Source organism: Typopeltis vanoorti, chromosome 16 (assembly GCF_054136105.1).
Source record: "Typopeltis vanoorti isolate ZY-2024b chromosome 16, IOZ_Tvanoo_1.0, whole genome shotgun sequence".
Classification (NCBI taxonomy): domain Eukaryota; kingdom Metazoa; phylum Arthropoda; class Arachnida; order Uropygi; family Thelyphonidae; genus Typopeltis; species Typopeltis vanoorti.
Genome location: NC_143564.1, coordinates 53866405 through 53891093, shown reverse-complemented (window position 1 = coordinate 53891093; position 24689 = coordinate 53866405). Strand labels below are relative to the sequence as shown.

Sequence of the window (24689 nt, the reverse complement as noted above, 5' to 3'; positions counted from 1 at the left end):
TTTTATCATGCTTAAAACTATATGGTGATCTCTTCCTGTTTCAGATCCTCTGTATGCTCTTTTGTCCTGTACCAGTGTGAAGTCATTGCTGTCAGCAATAACACAGTAAAGAAGAATTTTCTTATTTCTTGTGTGTTCTCTCCATGCGAATTTGTACATATCTTTATGTTGGGACATAATTTTAGTAATGAGTGGTTCATATCCTGAACAAAAAACCAGCAGGTATTTACCATTATGGATCAAGCATTACTTCCATTATTGAAAGATGAACAAACCAAAAGTAAAACCAAATGAAAAGTCAGAAAGTGTAGTGTGGTTTATATGAGATTATATGTGATTCATATTTATATGAGATTGGTTGAGAGCATGATTCATAGGTAGGGTTACAATTATAACCATACACTATTATTTTATTTCCTGTTAATTTGAATTGTGAACCCAGAATCTGCCTTTGAAATTCATAACAAAAGGCTATATCACAATGGCTGATGTATCATTTATTGGAACAGGAGAAAATATTTTTTATGATGAAATAAGTGTTGACAGCTTAGGACCAGGTTAACTGTAATTACAGCCAATATAACTAAAACTATGAGGTCAGTAAATTGTGTATTACATGTGTTCTGGTTGCCTGTTTGTGAGAAAATCTTCAGTTTCTGGGAGAAAAAATCCTACCACCCATTTCAGCAACCTGACTGTCATTTGTAGTTATTTTGTTTCTCTAAAATAATGCAAATAATGAATTTCATCAACAATGAACTTCTTCACCACATGATGACCTACTAGTTAATCAATGACCACCAGTATGAATTACACCAGTCTAGATCCAGCAGCCCTATTCTATATATAATATCACCCACCTCTTGACAGGTGCACTGAAATGTTGGAAGATACCAGGCTGTTGCTCTTGACAATTTTCAGAGCATTTGATGAGGTTTAGCACTGAGGCCTGTTCAACAAACTCGTATCCTATGATCTATCAATCCTTTCTGTTGACAACTTTCCCTCCAGTTGTTCACTGTATGATATGGATACCTTCCTTTCGTTACACAGGAAGTCAAGAATGCAGGAGTACCCCAGGGTTTTGTTCTCTCACCTGACTTGTTTTAGCATATGCATAAATGACCTTTTCTCACTGAAAAATAACCTAATCCATTGTTTTTCTGATAACGATATGTTACATTGATGGATATTCCAATGCACAAACGTCCCAAGCTTCAAGATTTATAAACACTGTTCGCAACAGAGATCTTCATTTTCAACAAAATTAGGATAATCTAGACACCTTCAATGTTATCAAAATACAAGTGTACCCAGAAAGGATCTCAATTACCTTTTACTCATTTTTGAAAATACATAGATTGCCAGAAAGGACCTTATCTTTCCTCTTGGATTGACATTTATCTCTGCCTTTCATGACACAAACCTATCACATCAATATGTTTCTCTGTGTTTAAAAACACTTAGTGTCTTTTTCCATACCTGTGACTTGTTTGTCTTTTTACTGACATTGTACAAATCTTCAATCTGTCAATCTTAGAATACTAATTGTCATATTTGGATGATACCTCATGTTTGGATGGTACATCAACTCTCATCTACCCCACCCTTAAAATTCTTGATGGTATCCAGAAGCGGTTGGCTAACTGGTGATCTCTGCCTTCCTCAGTGTTATCTGCAATCACAAGTTTTGATTACACATTGTCTATCATAGTGAATATTTAAGTTTCAGTTAATATGGAACAGACTAATCCACAGAGTGTTAGGCTATTCTCATCTGCTCATTATACACAGTGCATATAATATATATATATATATATATATATATATGTGTGTGTGTGTATGTATGTATTCTTGATCTTCTACTCAGTTGTAATGATACTTTTAAAGAATAAATTTTAAATGACTTCAAACCGAGATAAACTATTACATTTTAATGATAATGATACAACTAGTTTCAGCCTTTTACAGCCTTCTTCAGGTATCCACTAAAGGTAGAATACAGTAATAAAAAATTGAAGTTACAAAAAACTGAGAATTACAGGCAAAAAATGCAATACATAATTGACACAAAAATGTTGTATTTTTCAAGTCGTTCTAACTAACGTGCTATTGTTTGTTGTATGCATGCATGCTTGCAGGTTCTCATGAGCGCCAGTATTAAACAACTGCAGTATGGCTATCAGGGATGTTATAACTCAAATTACTGTTCAAATGCTCAGGATTAAGAAGGATTTCTCTGGACTCCATGATTTTCCTTTCAAACTCATCGCTACAGAAAAAAATGTTTTCAGATTTATCCCAGCAAACTGAGTGACTCTCTAATAACCCTCATGACGATCTACAGAGTCACTCAGTTTGCTGGGATAAATCCGAAAACATTTTCCGCTGTAGTGATGAGTTTGAAAGGAAAATCGTAGTCTAGAGATCTCCTCCTTAATCCTGAACATTTGAACAGCAATTTGAGTTATAACACCCCTGATAGTCATACTGCAGTTGTTCAATACTGGCGCTCATGAGAACCTGCAAGCATTCATACAACAAACAATAGCACTTTAGCGTTAGAACGACTTGAAAAATACAACGTTTTTGTGTCAATTATGTATTGCATTTTTTGCCTGTAATTCTCAGTTTTTTGTAACTTCAATTTTTTATTACTGTGTTCTACCTTTAGTGGATACCTGAAGAAGGCTGTAAAAGGCTGAAACTAGTTGTATCATTATCATTAAAATTTAATATTTTATCTCGGTTTAAAGTCATTTAAAATTTATTCTTTAAAAAAAATATATATATATACAGGGGCAGCTCGTCTATAGGGGCCAGGGCCCCACCTATATTTGTAAAACTAGCCCAATAATTGTAGTTTTAAAAAATATGTTTCTTGTAATTATTATTTTTTGATCTATTTCCAACATGTTTTATTGTTTAATAAAAAAATTACTGTAGTATTTTGTGGCAATATTGTATAATGTGACAGTACGGTCTCTGGAGCTCTGGCCCTAATTTATACGTGTAGAATACAGGGCATGTATGAGGCAAGTGCACTAGCAAACGTGTTTGTTTACCAGGTGCAGTGCTTATCTTGGGGGCCAGTTTAGTCTGGCCCAGTCACTGTCACGTACGTACATAGTGCACGATTCTTTGATTGTGAAGCACATGCACTAGCAATCGTGTTTGTTTACTGGGTGCAATGCTTATCTTGGGGCCAGTTTAGTCTGGCCCAGTCACTGCGTTTGTACGTAAATAGCGGGCAATTCTTTCATTGTCTTATTATTTATTCTCGTTGTTGATCTGTTTTATTGTTTTTAGTATGTTTAATTACTGTTGTAATTTTTTGTTATAATTTATTTTAAAGTTTAAATTTTTATTACGTCCATAAACAATACATTTTAACTATGAACAAAATCGATAGTTTATTGGAAAAACGTTTCTCAAAATCTCGGAAGTTTCGACATTGATTTATAAAATAAATAATAGAAATAATAACTTTTTTGTTTTAACACTTGAAAAATGAAAACATTTTGCAGGGCGGCCAGCTGGAGTCGAACCAACATCTTTGGATTTCCAGTTCACTGCTCTAGTCCACTGAGCTATGCCCGCAACTGGCAAAGCTTTCGAGTTTTCATGTTATTAATACGTTGAGCCCATATATGTTATGGCCTAACAATTTAAAAAAAATTAATAGCTCAATGCATCAGTGGGTTCTGACTAAACATTATTGATAGAAATAATAACTATAAATCAATAATAGAACCCACTATATAAATATAAAAAATTAAGTTGTTTTTTTGGCTCCTGGCCCCACCTGTTTCTATTGTCACCAGCCACCACTGGATCTGCAATCACAAGTTTTGATTACACATTGTCTATCATAGTGAATATTTAAGTTTTAGTTAATATGGAACAGACTAATCCACAGAGTGTTAGGATATTCTCATCTGTTCATTATACACAGTGCATTTAATATATATATATATATATATATATATATATATATATATCCTTAGTTTAAATCCTTAGCAGCTTTCAGCGATTTTAGATCTATCTAAATTTCATTCATCTTATAAATAGCCTAAATTAACATTTAATACAGAATCACATATTTAATATCAGGATCATAATTATTTGTAAATAAATGAAGTATGAATACTTAATCATATCTTTTATGTTTTTTATGTTTTCTTCCTGCTTGGTAGTATTTCCATCTTCTGCTTCGATTTGTGCTTGTAGTAAATGAATTTCCTCATTCCTAAAAAAATAAAAAAAAACAAATAAATACATTATAAGATAATTACAAAAATTCTGCAAAAGAAGTGAAATTCATATTTTCTAAACAAGTGCAAGGTAAATGAGTACTTGCAAAAATGAAGTTTTGAAATGCAATGAAAACACTGGGTTCACAGCCCAAAGGTTTGCTTGCTATGTCACTAAACTGTTTAGCTACTTTACTATGCTAAAGTGTTTTCTTCAAGTAAATATATTTACTTGCAAGAAAACCAAGATGTATTACATATCTCTATGTAATAAGAAATGTCCAATTAAATGTTCAATACATATTTAATTTGTGCTATTCATTTTCATCAAGTTTACATTTTTTTGAAGATTTATTTACTTACCAATGCATTCCCCACCAATTGCATACACTGCATTCCAAACTTGCAAAATCTTACACTTTTCGATACTGAATTGTTAGTCCTACAAGCCTGCTTACTCAAATCCTCATATAAGGGCACATCTGCTTCACTCCTCATAGCATTCCCCAACTTTGCTTTGCCTGCAAACAACCTCTTATATCTATTTAAACCTCTTTAAATATTGTTAACATATAAATTAAACAGTAACAAACCAAAAACAGATGGTTGGCACACCACTAGTGACTTTACTCTTCCTGGATACCACTCCTCCATATACAACTTTGCTGATATCTATCAGACAGCCAATTTCCAATCTAACTCATTAACCTTTGGCCGAGTCGTTAGTGTATCCACTCTCCAGCCAAAACGCTGTAGGTTTGAATCTTATGAAGGGCATGGATGTTTGTGATTGTCTGTTAAAATATTAGTGGTGGTCAGTTTTGAAAATACTAGTGGTGGTTGTAGATGGCATTGGTGTAGATAATGAAAATAGTTGTAGTTGGTGGATTTGAGTGATGGAGACGTAGAGTTGTAGAGTAGTTGCCCTCCCTGGATGAGTCTTTTGACTCCCTGGAGGTGTCATCTAATAATAATAATAATAATAATAATAATAATAATGCCCTCCAAAGGAACATGGCCTTGTCATGGCAGAGGGGCTTGCGTGCTTCAGTGATGTTGAGAGCTATTCTGGCGATTTCATAGCTACCAGTAGGGCCACCCTTGCCAGGCAGGTCTCAACTGAGGAGCCAGACTAACAGTGTTCCATCCCCAATCTTAATGGTGAAAAGGAAGAAGTGATCCATACTGGATCAGTCAACGCCCGGGTCATCAAAGACTGCATCAGATGTTGGGGATCCTGGGCATCAGGCGACAAGTGGACTACAAGACCTAGCTCTCCTTGCTGGGCAATCAGGGCAGGAAGCTGAAAAGTGACTGGAAGAAACCAAACGTAAAAAATGGACTGTAGAAGAAAACAGAGAAATTATGAAATATTTTTACAGATCAACACCAGAAAAACTAGGTTTCAGAAAGCGTATGCATTTAATTTGGAAACAAAAATTCCCAGAATCTGCAATAACAAAACAAAGACTTATGGACCAAAAGAATTTCATTTTCTGTAACAAAATATTTACTGAACTTGAGCTTCAAGAGTTAAAAATGTAATAAACCAACAACTCCAGTAACAGAAAATCATCAGGAGGTAGCTATATCAAACTTTGGAATTCAACTCAGTAAACATCAAGCTGACAACATACCTTAGAATGTTTTGACAGAAGGGCAGTGTAAAATGAAGTCAGGGATATTGGAATATATGAACTCCATAAATGACCGTATAGGACTACTACCATTAAAAGCTTTACAACAATCTAAGCTAAAACAGCTCCTCTTAGACGCAAATGCTGTAATTGAAACCATCACAACCAATAGTATAAAGGAAACAAATCAGCTCCTATACAGCACAGCCTATATCATTTCGGTGAAGCTTGGTTGCAAACCGAAAGACCAAAAGCCGAGGATGAAACAATCTGCACCATGGAAAATCTGGTTAGAACGAAAGGTCAACAGGCTTCGAGCTGATCTAAGCAACTTAAAGAGTTTTAAAGAAGGACGGTTAAAAAATAATAACATCAAAAACAAACTGATTAACACATATAATTTGGCCAACAAAACAATTACTGAAGTTACGAAGAGCTAAAACAAAGAATTACAGCAACTGCACAGAAAATTAAAAGATATGAAGCAAGAATAAACCAATATGTACAAAATATGCAATTTCGACAGAACCAACGCCAGTTCTTCCAGTCTCTCCAGTGAAATGCAAATGCAAACCATCATTCACCAGGAAAAGAAGAAACACTCAAATTTTGGAAGTCGATCTGGGATAATCCTATTGAACACAATAAAGATGTCTCATGGATTAAGGAAATAGAATCAGAAATGAAACAAATGCAAAATGTCATTATCACTAAAGAAATGGTCAGTTCTCAAGCTAGAAAATTAAAAAACTGGAGTGCACCTGGCAAAGACGAACTACATGGATTTTGGTTAAAACATCTAACCAGTCTACATGATCGAATGGCAGAACAATTTAATTATTTGTTGCAGTCTGCCTCAGTGGAAGACTGGATGATATCTGGGCACACTTTTCTCTTCATGAAAGATAAGGTTAAGGATGCAGACCCAAGTAACTATCGTCCAATAACATGCCTACCAACTATGCTTAAGCTGTTCACTGCAATCATAGCAAATTCCATATACCACTACTTATCAGATAATCAGATTTATCCGATTGAACAAAAAGGCAATTTTCAAAAATCTAGAGGAACAAAAGACCAGATCCTTATTAATAAAATGATTCTCAGAAACTCAAAAAGATGAAAAACTAATTTAAACATGGCATTGATAGATTACAAGAAAGCATTCGATTCCCTCCCACACTCCTGGATGCTAAAATCACTAAAACTATTTGGAATTAGCAAAAACATATGTTCGTTTCTGGCTACTGCTATGAAATCATCGAAAACAACATTAATAGTGAATAATGAAGGATTCGGAGATATCAGCATTAAACGTGGAATTTTCCAAGGTGATTCCTTGTCACCATTGCTCTTCAACATTTCTTTGATACCTTTGTCTATGATTCTGAAGAAAACAAAACTTGGATATGAAATTCCTAAATGTAATGTTAAAATTTCCCATCTGTTGTATATGGATGACTTGAAGCTATATGGAAAATCGACCCAGCAAATAGATTCTTTATTGAACATAGTTCATATTTTCAGTTCAGGACATCAAAATGGAATTTGGTTTAGATAAATGCACAATTTTATCTATTAAACGAGGAAAAAATAATGACACTAGCAATTTTAATTTTGATCAAGAGAAATATATAAAAGCAATTTCAGTTGATGAACACTATAAATACCTAGGAATATTATTAGAAGCCAATGATATTCTCCACTCGAAAGTTAAACAACAGGCAGCATCAGAATACATCAAAAGAATTAGAAATATTCTGAAAACAAAACTAAATGTATTAAACACAATTAGAGCAATGAATTCTTGGGCTATACCAGTGATTCAATACACAGCTGGCATAATAAATTGGACAAAAGAAGACCTGGACAAACTAGACCGCAAAACTAGAAAACTAATGACTATGCATCATGCATTACATCCACGAAGTGATGTTGATCGGTTGTACCTACCGAGGAGAATAGGCGGACAGGGTCTGCTGCAAGTGAGACAGACTGTGGAAGAAGAAGAAATTGGTTTAAGAAATTACATCGACAACAGCTCTGAGCCAATGCTTCAAGCAATTACACAAGAGGGCCTTCTAAAAGCAACAGGAAACAAATCCGATTACAAAAAGGAACAACAAAATATCCAATATGTGCGCTGGAAAAATAAACCCTTGCATGGCCAATTTCTTCGAGATACTGCGGACAAAATTGTTGAACATCAGTAATAACAGCAAATGCAGATTATGGGATCAGAAAGATGAGACTGTAGAACATCTAATCAGTGCCTGTAGCAAAATAGCTCAAACTGACTATAAATACCGCCATGATCAAGTGGCCAAAATAGTTCATTGGCATGTATGCAAAAAATATGGTTTTCCTACTTCTGATAACTGGTGGCAGCATAAAATAGAGACTGTATTGGAAAATGAAACAGCAAAAATTCTCTGGGACTTTAGAATACAAACTGATCAGCATTTGGAAGACGATAGACCTAACATCACAATAATTGAACATCGACAGGTTTGGATTATCGATATTGCAGTACCCAGTGATAACAACATCAACAACAAAGAACTGGAAAAAATTACTAAATATCGAGATCTGGCAATCGAAGTTGGCCGACTGTGGCTTAAACACACCAGTCATTCCAATAGTTATCGGTGCACTTGGTGCAACTTCAAAGAAGCTGTCCAACTATTTACAGCAATTAAAAATTAATGAAGTGACCCCATATAACCTACAAAAAACAGCATTACTTGGAACAATCCATATTTTATGACGCTACCTGACGGACTATTCTTAGATTCTTGGGTAGAATCTGAATTGCTCTGAATCACCAGTCATATTTTTATTTATATGATATCTTGTTTTGACTGTGTATCAATTATGTGAATAAAATAATAATAATCCTATCTGAACTAATTTAAATAATTAGGACAGATTTCTATTATGAGAAAATGTGTGATATATCACGTACTTTCTATTCAAATTTAGAAGATTAGCTTTCCTAGATATCAGACTAATAAAACTGCACCATAATCATGAAGAAAGTTATTTTACATAATGTAGAAGTTTCAGGAAATGACTGCTGAGAAGCGTTTTATGTAGCAATTAGCCCTGGTATGAGCAATGGAGGGGACCATTATGCATTATAACTGAATGAGATGTCTATGGGCATTAACAGAAAATTTTTACATAACCATTAGTGCAGATTATTTAAGATATTTCTTATGTGCATTCATGATGAGTTATAAAAAACAAAGATTCATCAAGAAAAACAAAAATTTCAAAAAAAAACTCTATAAAGCCTCTTCTAGCCAAGTCATCCCCATCTTCCTATGGTATAGTCTGTTTCCACAAATGCAGCTCTGGCAGGGCAAATATGCGTATGCCGGTTAGACCTCTAGGTGGTAGATATTTTTCAACACCTGATGAAACACTACTACTCCTTACTTTTTGGAGGTGTGAAGTGTCTATTTCCATGTTTCATCACCAGAAGAGCCCAGCTTAACTGTCACTTCCTTTCTTCTCACATGCAGTGCAAGAGATTACCTTGCTCGCATGCCTATTTATTTATTTATGCTTATGGCTACACGAAACTGGTAAGTGAAAAGTACAATCACAATTTCCAGCAACAAATGATGAAAATCTTAACATATAAAAGTTCATTGCATAAAAGGCACAACCAGCTTTCAAAGTCTTTCCTTTTTTTTTTTTTTTTTTTTAATAAAGCAAAAGTAACTTGTCATAATCAAGCCAGGGACAATTATCGTCCTACTCTAACAAGTATGACAAGGCTGCATGTTCTCACAACACTTCACAACATAAATGTAGCTATATCCTAGGTTTAATTAGAGAGCAGTTGTGTCTTGTGTGAGAAAACTTGATCCATTAGAGGGGGCCCATTTCACATTACATCATCATCTTCTAACATGACGAGGAGTTCTGTTGATACCATGATGAGGCCTATGAGAGTGACTACGAGAATAACGTCTTTGTGGCGAGATGGGACCATGATCTTCTGTTTCCTCCATAATCACCGCCACACTAACTACAGGTCAAGGTCCAGGCTGGAAAGAGAATTCAAAGCCTCATCTGTCACTTTGTGGATGTCCTGTAGGCCACCACTGTAAAATTGATGCCTTGGGCAGTCATACACAATATGAGTAATCATCTGAGTCACGGGAGAACAATCACAATAAGGGTGATCTGACAACCCCCATTTATGTAGAAGGTAGCCACATCTGCCCTGACTAGTTCTGATCCTGTTTATTGATGACCAAATCTTCCTAGGAAGACCAAAACTAAGCTGCGGAGCACAGGGATCTTCTACCAGGAAGCCATTTGTCGGTAGATTGTTGGACCAGTGTTCTCTCCATATGTCAGATATTGATGGCAGTGCAGCTGAAGAGAGTTTGTCCATGGACCAGAGAGTCTTTCTAGATTTGAGGCATAGACCAGGTGGGTTTACGAGAGTCTGATGTAGGGGCAGGAGTGGGTTGCTCACTGCTTTATTAAATTCCTTAATCGAGGCTTGTCTTCTCCATATGTGTGGTGGAGCAACGTTAGATAGAACAGGCAGCCAAGAGAGAGGGGTTCTTCTCACTGTCCCACTAAGTGTGTGCATGGTAGAGTTCAGCTGGGTGTCTATAATGTTAGTGTGTGTGTGTGTACTTCTTTCCGAGACAGGGGCACAATATTCTGCTGCAGAGAATGCGAGGGCTAGTGCAGATAACCTTAGGACTTCTGCACCACAACCCCAGGTTGTTCCAGCAAGCCTTGAAATTATATTATTTCTGATTTTAATTTTATTGGAGAGGTTGATGATGTGCCTTTTATAGGTTAGGCTTCTGTCCAGGTTCACCCCAAAGCATTTTGGGTGAGGCTTGTGTTCTACTATTTTCAACAGAAAGAAAGGTTGAGTTGTCGATTAGCCTTTGCATTGTACAGGTGGAATACTGAGGACACTGTTTTCATTGGATTTGGCTTCAAGTACCACTGTAAAGTGCACTTCCAGGGAGTTCAGGTCTGCATTCAAGGATAATTCTAGGTTGGTAAAGGAGGTGGATTGATGTAAGATCGCTAGATCATCGGCATACATATACTTGCTTGATCTGGTATGAGGTAGTTCACACACGTAGATGTTAAAAAGTATAGGGGATAACACAGGGCCATGAGGAAGACCATTGTGAAGGAATCTGGGCCTGCTCATTTATCAGCCAATATGGACTCGGATCTTTCTGTTGGAGAGAATAGAATCAAAAAGTTGGAAAGTTTTTTTACACTTTATAATATTTCCTAGTTTTAAGAGGAGGCCCCTGATCCAGACAGTGTCATAAGCAGATGTTAGGTCAATGAAAGTGGCTCCAGATTTAAGTTTCTTCTGGAAGCCTGCTTCAATCTGAGTTGTCAGGGGCAGGACCTGGTCACAGCAACTTCTTCCTGGTCTGAAGTCAGCTTGTTCAGTCGGGAGTGCTCTTTCGATGAGTGGTGAAATTCCTTTAAGGAGAATTCTTTCAAAGAGCTTAAAGGTGGTGCAAAGCAAGGAGATAGGTTGCAGGTTTTTCACATCATTTGGATCGTTCCCTGGTTTGGGCAAGATCCAAATGATCTTGCCCAAACAACAACTTTGGTAGTTTACCAGTCATGATGATTTCTGAGAAGAGGGCAGCCAGCCATGTTTGGCCATGTTGACCAAGATGTTTTAGGAACTCAGGAAGTATACCATCCACTCCTGCAGCTTTGCCATTCTTGGTAAGTTTTAAGGCTATTTGTAACTCTTCCCGAGATATTGGGTGTATGAGTTCAGGAAGCTCTGGTTCTGTCTTCAGGATTTGTCTGATGGAAGCTTGTACAGCAATTTTCCTGGTAGAGCTGGGATGAATCTTGGAAGTTTTCAATAAATGGTTAGCCATTTGATCAGGAGTTATCTCTGTTGTTTTGTGTGTCAATGGCTCTGTTCCACCTAATTTTCTCAGAAGTGACCAGCTTCTTCGATTAGATGAGACAAAATCGAGTTCATTGATAGTTGAGATCCATCTTTCCTTTCTGTTTTTACCCAGGTTTGATATGAGCTCCTTAGCAATAGCTGGATCTTCAGTTTCCTCATATTTGGCTAGGAGTTCCTCACTTTCTCTACCCCAACATGGGATCTATTGTTTTCTGTAGACTTTTGGTCTGTAGGCTTTTGCTGCAAATTTGAGTAGTTTAAAAAAGCTAGAATAGAAATTAGGAGTGGGTGGAATTGCTCTAATGGTTTTGTTTTATCGTTGTTTTTCTCTATATTATACCTCGTTCTAACTCTAAATAGGCAGCTTTCTAACCCTACTGTTGTGCCTTTAAAATATTAATTCAGTACTATTTCCTTTTTGGATATTGGCAAAATTTATTTTATGCTGCGCCAGCCAATATCCTATAAAAGAAGAGACGCTTGTTCAGGGAAACAATTCTAAATTCAAAAGGGATACACAGAATAATTGATCTTACGCTAGCGCTGTGCAGATTCAGTTACCAATCATGACCTGAATCTCACTTAAACAATAATATCTAATTCCTTCCCACCAAAAAGTTCTATTTCATAAGTGGTGGTTTGAATTCGTAATCAGGCATAAACTCAGGTATAAGGTACAAAACATGTTTATGTATTGTATTGTATGTCCTAGGAAGGACCAACAACTCCTGCCAAACACACATATTAAACTCAGGTAAGTATAATTTTACTCTAACCCTTTTTGTTGCACAAACTTTCGATGTCAATAACCCCGATAATCTGATCAGTCTCCTTAGATTAGAAATGCCTCGCCATACACGGGATTTTATTCCTTGAAAATAATCTTCCGTTATGACAGACCCACCGCTCTCTCACGAATCCCCGGACAAACCTCCTAAAACTCGAATCCAGGAACTGAAGAAGAAAAAAGCCCTGTAATATCGCGCGCATCATCTTTTATTCACCCTTTTGGGTACTCTCTATTCTATTCTATGTGTTTTTTACCCACGAACCCCATCGTTCATTCCCCTTGGGTGATCCTACACGCTCCCTAATCTGTTAGGTTACCCTATTCCAGGTAGTCGTTCTGACGTCACTTTCCGCATAGGTATAGCCTCCATCGCTACGCTCGACTCATACAGAGTATACACGATTATTCTGGATTACTACTTATTATCTTTCTGGAAATTTCGTAATGTACTAGACAGCTTAATGGGATTTACAAATAACTTAACAATTCCCTTATATAATTCTTACTATTCTGACACAAAATTCTCTGCTTCTCATTTTAGTTATACAGGAATAAATTTCAATATATGGTACATATGGACTACACATTATCACATAACATAAAAAAATTTTCATAATTATTAGCTGATGTGCAGATATCTCCTTAATTAGTAATATTTATCATGTTAAATGCTGAATGAATGATTTCTTTGCAAGATTCCTTCATTCAGGATCTAACAGTTTGCTCGATTTGTTTCTGAAATGCAGTCCAGTTGGACCTGTGGAGAGTCCATTTAACGATTGGTGTTCCGCTGATGACTGGGATTGATGTTCCTATCTCTATTAATGTAGGATGATGTTGACTATTAGGGAATCTGTTAAGGATGGTTCTGGATGACGGTAGAGGGTGGTCTTCGGAGTCTTTAGTGACTGTGCACAGATCTGGGGTGTAGGTTCTGTTCCATCTGGTTGAGTAAAGAGTGCCGTCCTGCCGTCCATATACAAGTTATATGTATCCATCCAGTTAGCTAGATTATTACCATCCTGGTTGTTAGAGGAATAGCCCCACATGGTGTGATGGGAATTGAAGTCACCAACATAGATAGCAGGGTGAGGAGGAGGAGGTTGGTCCATCTGATCAGGCCAGGATTGCGATGAAGGTTTGTACACATTGTATACGGTGATATTTTGAACTTTACTATGGAGTATTCTGTATCAGGAGCACTTTGGGTTATATCCTTGAGACCAGGCCGGATATAGGTTGCTAGGCCATGCTTGAGGTGGCAGTTATAAGACACGAGAAATGAGTCCTGGGATCTTTAGTTTATAGAGGGCTGTGTCAGGCACATGGGTTTCCTGGAGAGCCAAGATGTCAATTGCTTTATCTTTGGCTATTTTGCCGATGACTTCAGCTTTGGATTTAGATAGCCCTTCTATATTTAGGGAACATATCTTGAGGTAGTGTTGATTAGGGGACTGTAACATATTTTTCGAAGCTTGCCCTCCACCTAAACAAGCAACGTGATCCTTGTTATTCCGGGAGATGATCGAGCCGGCATGGAAATTTTTATGTTTTGTATTCATCATAATTGTGAGTAGTCCAGGAGGCTTGGAAACCTTTGGACACCTTGTTTGAGACATTAGCTTCATGTTGCCTGTGATTCATCTCTGGGGCTTCTTTTGTCTGAAGCCTAACACACCTTTTGTCTGGTGTGTTAGGCTGGCATGCCTAACACACCACTATTATCATCATTCAACTAAGGAGCCAGTAACTGCTTCATTTGAAGATATAGAAATAAAACAGCTTTCTGTAGGTTGGCTGCAGATAATGCATGGGTCCGAAGCCAATGGTAATGTGTCTGTTCAAGACTCCAATCAGCTGTGAAGAATCCTGCTGCTACTTACTCTTTCAGGTCATGCCTGCAGGGAGACTGGAGTTAATGATATATGGGAGGCAATGTCCAATCCAAGACCACACTTGAACTGGAATCTGGGCACACCTTGTGTGAGTGAGTGAGTTACGTACATGAGTCTTTCAACCCAGCTGTAGACCCCCTGCTCTTTATGTTTCCTAAACCAACAACTCTAACATGAAAGATGATCATACAAATACTAGTGTCTGAACTGCATATAAAAAAATATATAAAATATGTAATATAAATATATAATATATAAAAATGATATACAAAAAAAAACTCCCATAAAAATAACCAAAAAATCAAAAAAATACAAAAAAAATAACAAAAAAATTAGAAGAAATAATAAAAATATGCCACTCCCCTAAAAAAATAACACCAAAATTTATTAAATAAACAACACTAATGCATCCATTTCACCAACATTCGAAGCATTAATACAAACATCAGTGATATACACCACCACCACCACTTACAGACATCAAAACCTGATCTATTCCTGACAGAACTCTAATTGGCATCCTTCAGAACCACAACCCACCTCAACTGTCCCAACTGCATCTTGCATGATGCATTCCACAAAAAAAAAAGGGGAGGAATATGTACTTTTGTAAAATCTGATATTTCCTTGCCAAAGTCTATCCATCCTGGAATCCCCACTTTTCAATCTCGTCTGGCTGAAGATTTCCTTACCTCACTTTATAGCCTTTGTTTGCTCCCATTACCACTTCCCCAATTCTGACAACCATGCTGCCCTTTTTGAGTACTTATTACTAAATGTGATTTCATACAAACTAATTACCCAAATTGTAAGATTGTCTTCCTCAGAGACCATAACATCCATAACACAAATTGGCTCCCCTACTCCAACTTCACAGATCAAGCTGGCAGGGAAGCTGAATCACTTGCCATCAGTCATGACCTAACACGAATAGTTAATCTGCCTTGTTAATCTATCCTGATAAACTATCTATCATCCCATTGTTCTCGCCTCACTACCTTCAAAAATGATGGAAAAGGTTATCAACAACTAGCTTCTTCATTACCTGGAGACTCATCAATTAATTAGCTATCACAATATGGATTCAATCATTCCTTTTAAATTTTTTAAAAATTTAAAAGCATGTAAAAGTTGGATGAATGGCAGATTAATTCTGTGGTTAGTATCAATGGCCTAGTCAGACAGAACTGATTTTCTAGAGATGTCTGATATATCTAGTGTGCTATTTTTATCCTAATTTCCTTATGTTTCCTACATTGGTTAAACAGAAAGACTCCTAATGAGGACAGCTTTCTGTTTAACCATTTAGTGAATGTACTGGGCCAACAGACTGTAAACTCCCAGGTGGGTTAACAGGGAAAGAGGAGGTCTTAAAAAGAACTGGAGACATTCCTAAGTTTTAAAGGAATTGGAAGGCCCTTCAAGTTATACTTCTGCAGCATGCTACCAAATTTTTTTTTTCTGAAATCCTGTTTTTCATATCGGATGACTAGTACAAAATGATACTAATGAAGGTTTTTTTTGGTGACCTCAAGTTCAATCTCAGAACTTGAGCCCATTTTTTTCATCATCATCATCATCATCATCAAATTCCTGCCATGTACCCTCAAGGGGTGTACAGGATATGACAGTACTACATGAAAAAATTACATCATTACTAACTTCCTATCTACATTTTTCCTCCAAATCAGTCTGTTACTTGTCAAGACTCCAACATTATCAGATCTTATATTTCTATCATCTAAGGCACTTTGTACCGTATCAATCCACCTATATCTTGGTCTTCCTCTGGGTCGTTTTCCTGCCAACCTGGCAGAGAACACTTGTTTTGCTAATCTTTCCTCTCCCATTCTATTTAAGTGACCATACCATCTGAGATTAGCTCTGCTAACGCATTCCTGGATGCTGACAATGTCAAGTTCTTTCCTAATATCCTCATTTTTAATATGATATTGCCATTGATGCCATCTGTTCACGCCTCTAATCTTTCTCAGGACTCTCATATCTGCGGTCTCTAGTCTTTGGTCAAGTGTTTTACTTCTGACCCAGCTCTCAGATCCATAAGTTAAAATTGGTTTGAACACAGTCTTGTATACAGCTAATTTAGTGTTCCGACTAATTTCTTTCTTATTCCATATGAATTTATTCAATTGACTTCCCACCATACCAGCTTTGCTGATTCTGTTGTCTATTTCTATATTTAGTTTACCATCTTCAGTAAAAATTGTGCCTAAGTAGCTGAAATGTTTTACTTGTTCCACAGGTTCTCCATTCACAACACAGTTGACATTTTCAATGATTCTGCCTATTTTCATTGTCTTTGTCTTTTTATTGCTGACCTTCATACCATATCTATTACAACAGCTATTCAATTTAGTCAGAGAATCTTGCAGACTTGTAGCGGATTTATTTAGAAGTATAACATCATCCGCATAAAGCAAAGAGCTGACATTAACATCTCCAATTTTGATATCAGGTTTAATACCACATTCCTTCATAATGTGATCCATATAGATAATGAATAACAGAGGGGATAATGTACATCCTTGTCTCACACCAGATTTAACATTAAACCATCTTCCTGTACTTCCTTCAATTCTAACTGCTGACTCACAACTCAAATAAAGACTAAGTATTGCTTGATATAATGCCCCATTGACACCATATAACTGCAGCGTATTGAATAGCTTCTCTCTTGGCACCTTGTCATATGCCTTTTCCAAATCGACAAAACTTAAATACAGATCTTTGTTATATTCCCATGCTTTCTCGACTATTTGTCGTAAAGTGAAGATCTGATCCTGACAGCCTCTATTTGGCCTGAATCCAGCTTGTTCTTCACCAAGCTTTTCTTCCACAATTCTTCTCAACCGTTTCTCAAGTATACTTGCATAGATCTTGCCAGGAACACTCAGTAGGGAAATACCTCTGTAATTCTCACATTCAGTTTTATTTCCCTTTTTATATATAGGTACTATGAGAGCTCTACTCCAATCATCGGGAATTCGTCCCTCTGTCCAGGCTTTCTGAACTATGCAGTGCAGCCACTGTAAGACTCTTATACCACCATACTTCAGCATTTCTGGTCGAATATCATCTACTCCTGCTGCCTTTCCACATTTCAAGCCTTTGATGGCTTTTTCTACTTCTAGTATGGATATGTATTTCTGACTGCATGCCTGGTCAGTGTTTTTTATCACTGTGCTGTCATCACTGCTTGTTTCATTTAGCAGTTTTTCAAAGTAATTACTCCATACTTCAAGGATATCTTTTTCTCCTGTTTTCATTTCACCTTTATCATCTCTAATTCCTTTTACAGCACTCTTTCCTCCATTCCTAAGCTTCTTCAACAACCTCCAGAATATTTTGCCACCTTCTTGATATTTATTTTCTATATTCTTGCCAAAGTCCTCCCATGACTTTTGTTTAGCTAGTTTTACACACTGTTTAGCTTTCTTACATTTGTCTCTGTATTCTGTAAGAGTAAAAGCTGACTTATTTGCCAGGAACTTTTGATATGCTTTCTTCTTTTCCTTCACTACCTCTTTAACTTCCTGTGTCCACCAGGGAGTTCTGATTTTTTTATCCTTGCACACAACCTCACCACATGCCTCTCTGGCAGAATCAATCAATGTTTCCTTCAGAGTTTGCCACTGAATCTCCAAGGTTTGATTCCTGTTCTCAAACTCTTTCATTTTATTTTCAATAATATTTCTGTATTTTAGTCTACAGTTCACATCTTTAAGTGTGCTAATTACATCAAGTTTATGTGTGTAGTAGAAGAAATCTAGATTATGTTCATGTATTGCTCTGTTGTTGTTGTTTTTTCCTCCCAATAGTAACCCTATGAGGAGGTAATTTATTCCTACATGCTCCATTTGTTACATATGGATATATTGCATGTAGCTTCCAAGTACTGATTAACATTTATATTTCCAATTTTGTATCAATATTCATTTTACATTTATATTTTTACATTTATATGTACATATTCAGACCTTTACATCCATATTTATATTTTTATATATATACATATATTTATACTATATAATTCATACAATATCAGTAATTTATTTTAGATTACAACCACTGGAAGTTGATCTTATTGGAAAATTTAATTAATTTTGAGTAGTACTTTTTTTGAAAAGTCTCTGTTTTAACACTGGCCACTTGTCTCCGGAAGTGATGATGTGTTGTTAGGGACATCCGGATAGAGTCCAATAGCTGGCATTCGTAAAGTATGTCGTCAACAGCCTGTTGAAGATGTAGACTACAAATGCATGATGGTGATTCCAGGATATGGAATCTCTGTAAGTAGTGTCTTAGTTTTCCATGTCCCATTAGTAGAGTGGTTAAACCTGGAGAGATGCCGTGTCTTTTCAGCCAGAATATGCTTCTGATGCTTGGCAAGAATTATTTTGTTGTTGATCCGCTTTTTGAAGTCTTCCATTCTTCTTCCCATAAGTCTAGGCTTCTTTCTTCTGCAAGTGTTTTTATAGCAAATTTTGAGTACTTTTGGTAACCTGTTTCTAGTCCTTCATTTCTAGCTGCTTCTTTAGCTAGCTGATCCATGCTCTCTCTCATTTCCTGCTACCCAAGTATGCACGTTTACCCACAGAACTTGATTTTCCATCCCTCTAGAGTGAGATTCCGAACCAGATTTCTTGTCTGTTCTATTAATGTTATATGGTTGACAGCAGCAATTTACTATCACTGTAAATTGCTGCTGTCTTTTAATGAGAGGTGTAGTTCTAATTCCCAGAGATATGTAAGTGACTGAACTATAGCATGTTGTTCTGCTTGGTTATTTGTAACAGAGAGGATGCAGTCTAGAGCAGCATTCCTTTATAATGGACTGTCTGTTGTATGCAATGAAAGAACAACCGACGTTCCCTTTGGTTTTGCTTCCATCATTGGAAATCGTCGCTTTCAGAGCTTTCCTTCTCCTTAATATATGTTCTCTTTGCTGGGTGAGGCCACCTACTGTAGTGCAGTGGACTTTCGTAGCAATTTGGATTGATGTTGTAACTTTCAAACTGTACAGAATTTTTTCCATGATTCTGTTTTCGCGTTTGTAATTTTGGATTGATAGCTCTGCCTTCTACTCTCTCTTAAATCTTGGTTATTGTATGTTCTTTGGTGTAGTCATCTGAGTGCATTAACACGTTTTCTTAGGACTGTTAGTTCATCATTCCACCAAGGTACTGATTTTCTTCCATCGATGTTTAGCTTCTTGGTTGTTCTGAGTGTTTGGTCGCTGGATTTTATCAGACCTGATGAAAGCGCAGAAGCAAGAAAGTCTATATCGGTTTGTACTGATACCCGGATGGCTAGGTTTTTGTCTAAGCTGAGCTGTTGTTCGCATTAAAGAAATGTTCTGAGATTAGGCGTGAAAATTCTCTTTTTAGTGCTTTTATAAATATCTCTAGGTTGGTTTTATTGGTGGTATACTTGATGTTAATGCAGTGGTTTGTATTGTGTATTCTGTTTAAATTTTTGTTACTGATAATGAAACTTAACATGCGATGATCAGAACAGCTTTCCTCTTCTTCGCATCTCCATTCAGAAACAAGGGGTAAAATAGCATTGTTTGTCTATTGTCAGATCAATGAAACTGCTTCCTCTGGTATTTTCAAATGATGGAGTGTTACAGTCATACCTTAGTATGTGTAGGAAATTTGATGCTAAGAACTCTTCCAAATTTTTACCACTATTATTTGTGCTCTTGTTAAACCATAAAATCGAATGGGTGTTACTATCTATTCCAAGAATTAGGCCGTGGTTGATGGTAAAATCCATGATGTTGCCCATTTTTTCTAAGTCGTATTTTATGTCAGAGTGATAGTTTAGATCCATGCAGCAAAAGTTTTAATTCCTCTGTATGTAATTTCAATACGTACCAAGTCCTCGTTGCTGTGTTGAGAAATTAATATCGCCTTGACTTCAGGTTTGACCACAAGTATTGCTGCTCTCTTTCTTTCTGATCTTTTTCCGGCTTGGTCGGCCGAGTGGTTAGCGTATCTGCCTATTCAGCCAAAAGGCTGCGGGTTCGAATCCCACCATGGGCATGGATGTTTGTGATTGTCCGTGAAAATACTAGTGGTGGGCAGTAGATGGCATTGGTGTAGATGATGCAGTTCGCTGTAGTTGGTGGATTGAGTGATGGAGATGGAGAGTTGTAGAATAGGTGTCCTACCTCGATGAGTCCTTGGACTCCCTGGAGGTGTCACGTAATAATAATAATAATAATTTTATAATTAGTTGGAAAGCTGCATATTTTGTTGTTGATGTTGTAAGGTTCTTGTATCAATGCTAGTCACTAGTCCTATATTTTTTCTATTTATGATTTCTGTTAAGTTATTTACAGCTTTGATAGAGCGTTTAAGATTTATTTGAAGGCAAGCTAGGGAAGTAGCGCTGTTTCTGCTAGCTTTATTATTACTTTCCATAATCTATATTTTGAGCTGCCATTAGTAGTTGTATGGTGGGCAGTCGTTACTTAGTGCCAATGTTTGCAGTCATTTTTGGTATACTTGTTGTGATTTTGGCAATTTATGCAGTTCATCTCGGACTTATTTTGTGGGCACTCGCTGAACGCTTATGTTCATTAGAGCAGAATGGACTGGTGGTTTTTCCCCTGCAGTCTAATGTATGATGGTGCAATTTATTGCAGTTAAAGCACCTCAGAACACCACCACCTTACATAGTCTGCACAATGGCAAATTCTCCACAGTATTTTAACACCAGTTTTTAGCAATTTGGTCCTCACCATTGGATCGACTTCTATAATCAAGTTTCTCGTGTTCGTTTTTTTATTTTTCATGATGAATTTCTGTGTCATCTTTGTATTGCCACTGAAGAGTTCTTTGTTCTGCATGTAAATTGAGTCAATTTACATGCAGAATTGCATTGTTCATATCAATTTCACTGGGAATATCATATATAATTAGCCTGGGATTTGATACTAACGTGTATTTGCATTCCTTAGAGATCCTGTTATGTAGCAAGTCTTAATTGGATTCACCTCCATTATTAATACTTTTAATTTTTGTGATTCCGATTTTGATTTTTCTTGGGTCTATTATTTTTTCTTTTATGATATTTTTAATTTCTTCACTGTTTAGTTGAGTTGAGCTATCGGTTTCACTATTAATTTATAGCAAGGATTGCTTCATATTCGTCTTTGTTTTTATCACTGTTTTTAATGACTTGCAAGTATAGCTGAGTAGGTTGAGCTATGTTAGCCTGTTCCTGGTTGTTTGTTGTAGTAGTCTGTAGTTCTACTGATACTTTAGTTTCATTTTTTATTTTACTGAATACTTATGTTAGTTCACTCACTGCAATTAGTATGTCCTTTTTTAAATAATTTCTCCAATTACTGCTTACCAGCTTACTTTGGCAATGTTATGCAGCAAATTGAGGACTTTTTCAAACTCTTATTCACCCCATGCAGCCATCTTAATATTACTCAAAGTTGTAGTATCATAGCTTCTTACTGAACTGATAAGTTTTCTAGCGTACAAAGTTTAAGAAACTGTACTTACAGTTTTGCTGCTTCTTTCTAGAAGTGAAACTTCCATGGAATTAGACATCAGAGGGTTGTTTCTTGTGGCCTTTGTACCTCCCAGTGGCAGCGGTGGGGAGTGGGTGCTAGCCCTTGCTATAACAGTTAATCCTATTGTGAGCTGGATGTTGTCTTTAAAGGTAGCTGAACAAGAGATGCAGTCTGACCAGCAGTATTCGGACCATAAAGATAGAATAAAATTCACTCATACACACTTATGAACTATGAAACTATGGAGTAAATTACTCACTGTTAGAAAGAGCACTGTGCAAGCTTTCAGTTGGTACCTTAATACATCCAAATTTCTTGTTCGATACTGCACAAATTCAAGGTAAAAAGAGGAGTGATTCCAGGTATGTCCGTTCATGTCTGAGCCAACTTGTGTTTTCCCATGTGTGTGTGTGTGTGTGTGTGTGTGTCACTTTCATAGAGAAAAGGGATATCATCGAGTGGAAGATGTATAACCAAAATGTCACAAAAAGGAAAGGATCCTTTTTCCAAATTCAAATGTGAATTGTATTTGTTTATGCTGTTTGTTCAAGTAGTTGAGGCAAGCACTAATAAGTATGAACAGCATATATATTTAGATGACAAAGATATCATTTACACAGGTGAAATTTATAGAAGCCTGTAAGTCTAAGATCCCATGTTAAAATTGGATATTGTGGAGAAAATGAAGAGTCAATGGTTTTGCTCTCCTCCCTGAGGGGAGGGGAGAAAAATTACTTTGCTAAATTATGTGCCCCATCATTTACTAGCATCTAATCCTGATCAGTTATTCTTCACTGAACCACTGGCATCTTCTATAGCTCTTCCATGTGCAGTTGTAGAGGACGATCTTCATCTTCCAGCCAATCCTGCCATATTTCCCAGAAGAAAGATCATGCCTCACTCTGATAACATTCCAGTAACCAACTGAGATTATTTCAGATGGAGAGTTGTAGAGTAGGTGCCCTCCCTTGATGAATCTTTGGACTCCCTGGAGGTGTCACGTAATAATCATAATAATTTCTGCATTCTTGTGTTGGACTTTCATATCTCGTTCGTGTCATTACTATAGTCATTTCTATAGATGTCTACCCATTGAAAACACATGGACTGCTGCTGGTGAACATCCATATACAGTTCAATGTGAAACTCACCAAAGTTACTTCTTATCCTTTTACTTCATTCCACATACCTCTGTCTTTTGGAACAGTCTACCTCTTCCCCTCTACAAAAAAATACAAATTTCTATCTTTGCTGTAATCACTTTGCCATACATATATCACTTCTTTAGGTCTCGAGATCCCTCATGTGTGGGCTCATATATTTATATAAAAATCCTAATTGCAAGGTATGTGAAAAAAAGGATAATATCTGGTAGGAACTTGTTCTGTAATAGAAGGCCACAAAACTGACTACATATCCAGCACAAATGCGAGATCTTTATTCCTGTTAATGAAACATTGTGTTTCATTACCAACCATAGTTGCAGTTAATTCCTTGCTGAAGAATAGTTGGATTGGGTTCTATCTACTATTTGGCAGAATGAGATTTTATTCTGCCAAATAGTAGATAGAACCCACTTTGAATAAAGTGTATATTCTAGGAGAGTGGTAGTAGTGTTTGGGAGCAATTTTTTTTTTATAGTATCTATTGATGAAGAGGTTACTTTTTCAAATAACTCAATAGTTTTGTTTTCTTTCTTTTTAGTATGCTTAATAGGGTCATATATAAAACAAATTCAGTGTTCACTGTGTAGAAATTATGCAGCCAAAACATGTGTTAGAGCAATTACTTTATACATAAAACTAAGATAAAACTAGCAACTGACATGTTCAATTTTTCATTTTTTCAAAATTTTATTGTATTATTATTAACTTCCCCTTATCAACTTTAGTTATGAAAATATTCCTTTAGAATTTATTGGCTAGTTTCTATTTCTTGTTAAAACTACTATCAATAGTGTGGCATTGGTATATATTATTATTCTTACAAGCAACTCCAAAGAGCCCTTAGACTCATCAAGGGAGGCCCTAAACATCATGTCAAGAACAACTATTCAACATCCACACAGTATCTATCATACTTTGCTTTGAACTCGTTCACAGTCATTGCACCCACAACAGACTCTGGCAGCTTATTCCATTCATTCATCAACTCTCTAAGTAAAAAATCTGGTTCTAACACCCCTGCTAACCATACTCTTGCTCAGTTTCCATGGATGGTCCCTAGTTCTCCCATCACCACACCTGTTCTGAAATATTTCCTCTGAATTAATTTTGTAAAAACCCTCAGTAATTGGAATGTCTCAATCATATCACTCCTTTTCCTCCTATCAACCAGTTTCTGTAACCCACAAATCTTCAACATGTTCTCGTAAGGTTCATTCTATAGCCAGGCTACCATCTCTGTCACTCACCTTTGGATCCTCTCCACCTCCTCCCCATCACCAAGAAACCCAGGTGCCCAGATCTGCACACGGTAGTCAAGATGGGTTTTATCAAGGCCTAATAAAAAGGAACAATAACTGTGTTATCTCTGCTTGTCAAAGTATTCTTCAGTAACCAAGTGAATCTGATGAGCTGCTTTAGCCACTTTTGATATGTGCCCACTAAATTTTAACTCCC

At 36.6% G+C, this 24689-nt stretch overlaps 1 protein-coding gene across 1 annotated transcript in view; it reads right to left on the bottom strand.

Moving 5' to 3' along the window:
• Nucleotides 1-4095: 4095 nt before the first annotated feature.
• Nucleotides 4096-24689, bottom strand: part of LOC150098025 (cilia- and flagella-associated protein 100-like) — a 205421-nt gene continuing 184827 nt past the window's right edge. The window contains exon 11 of the mRNA XM_090406657.1: nt 4096-4249. Coding sequence (XP_090262783.1) covers nt 4096-4249 — 154 coding nt within the window. The remainder of the gene's footprint in view (nt 4250-24689) is intronic.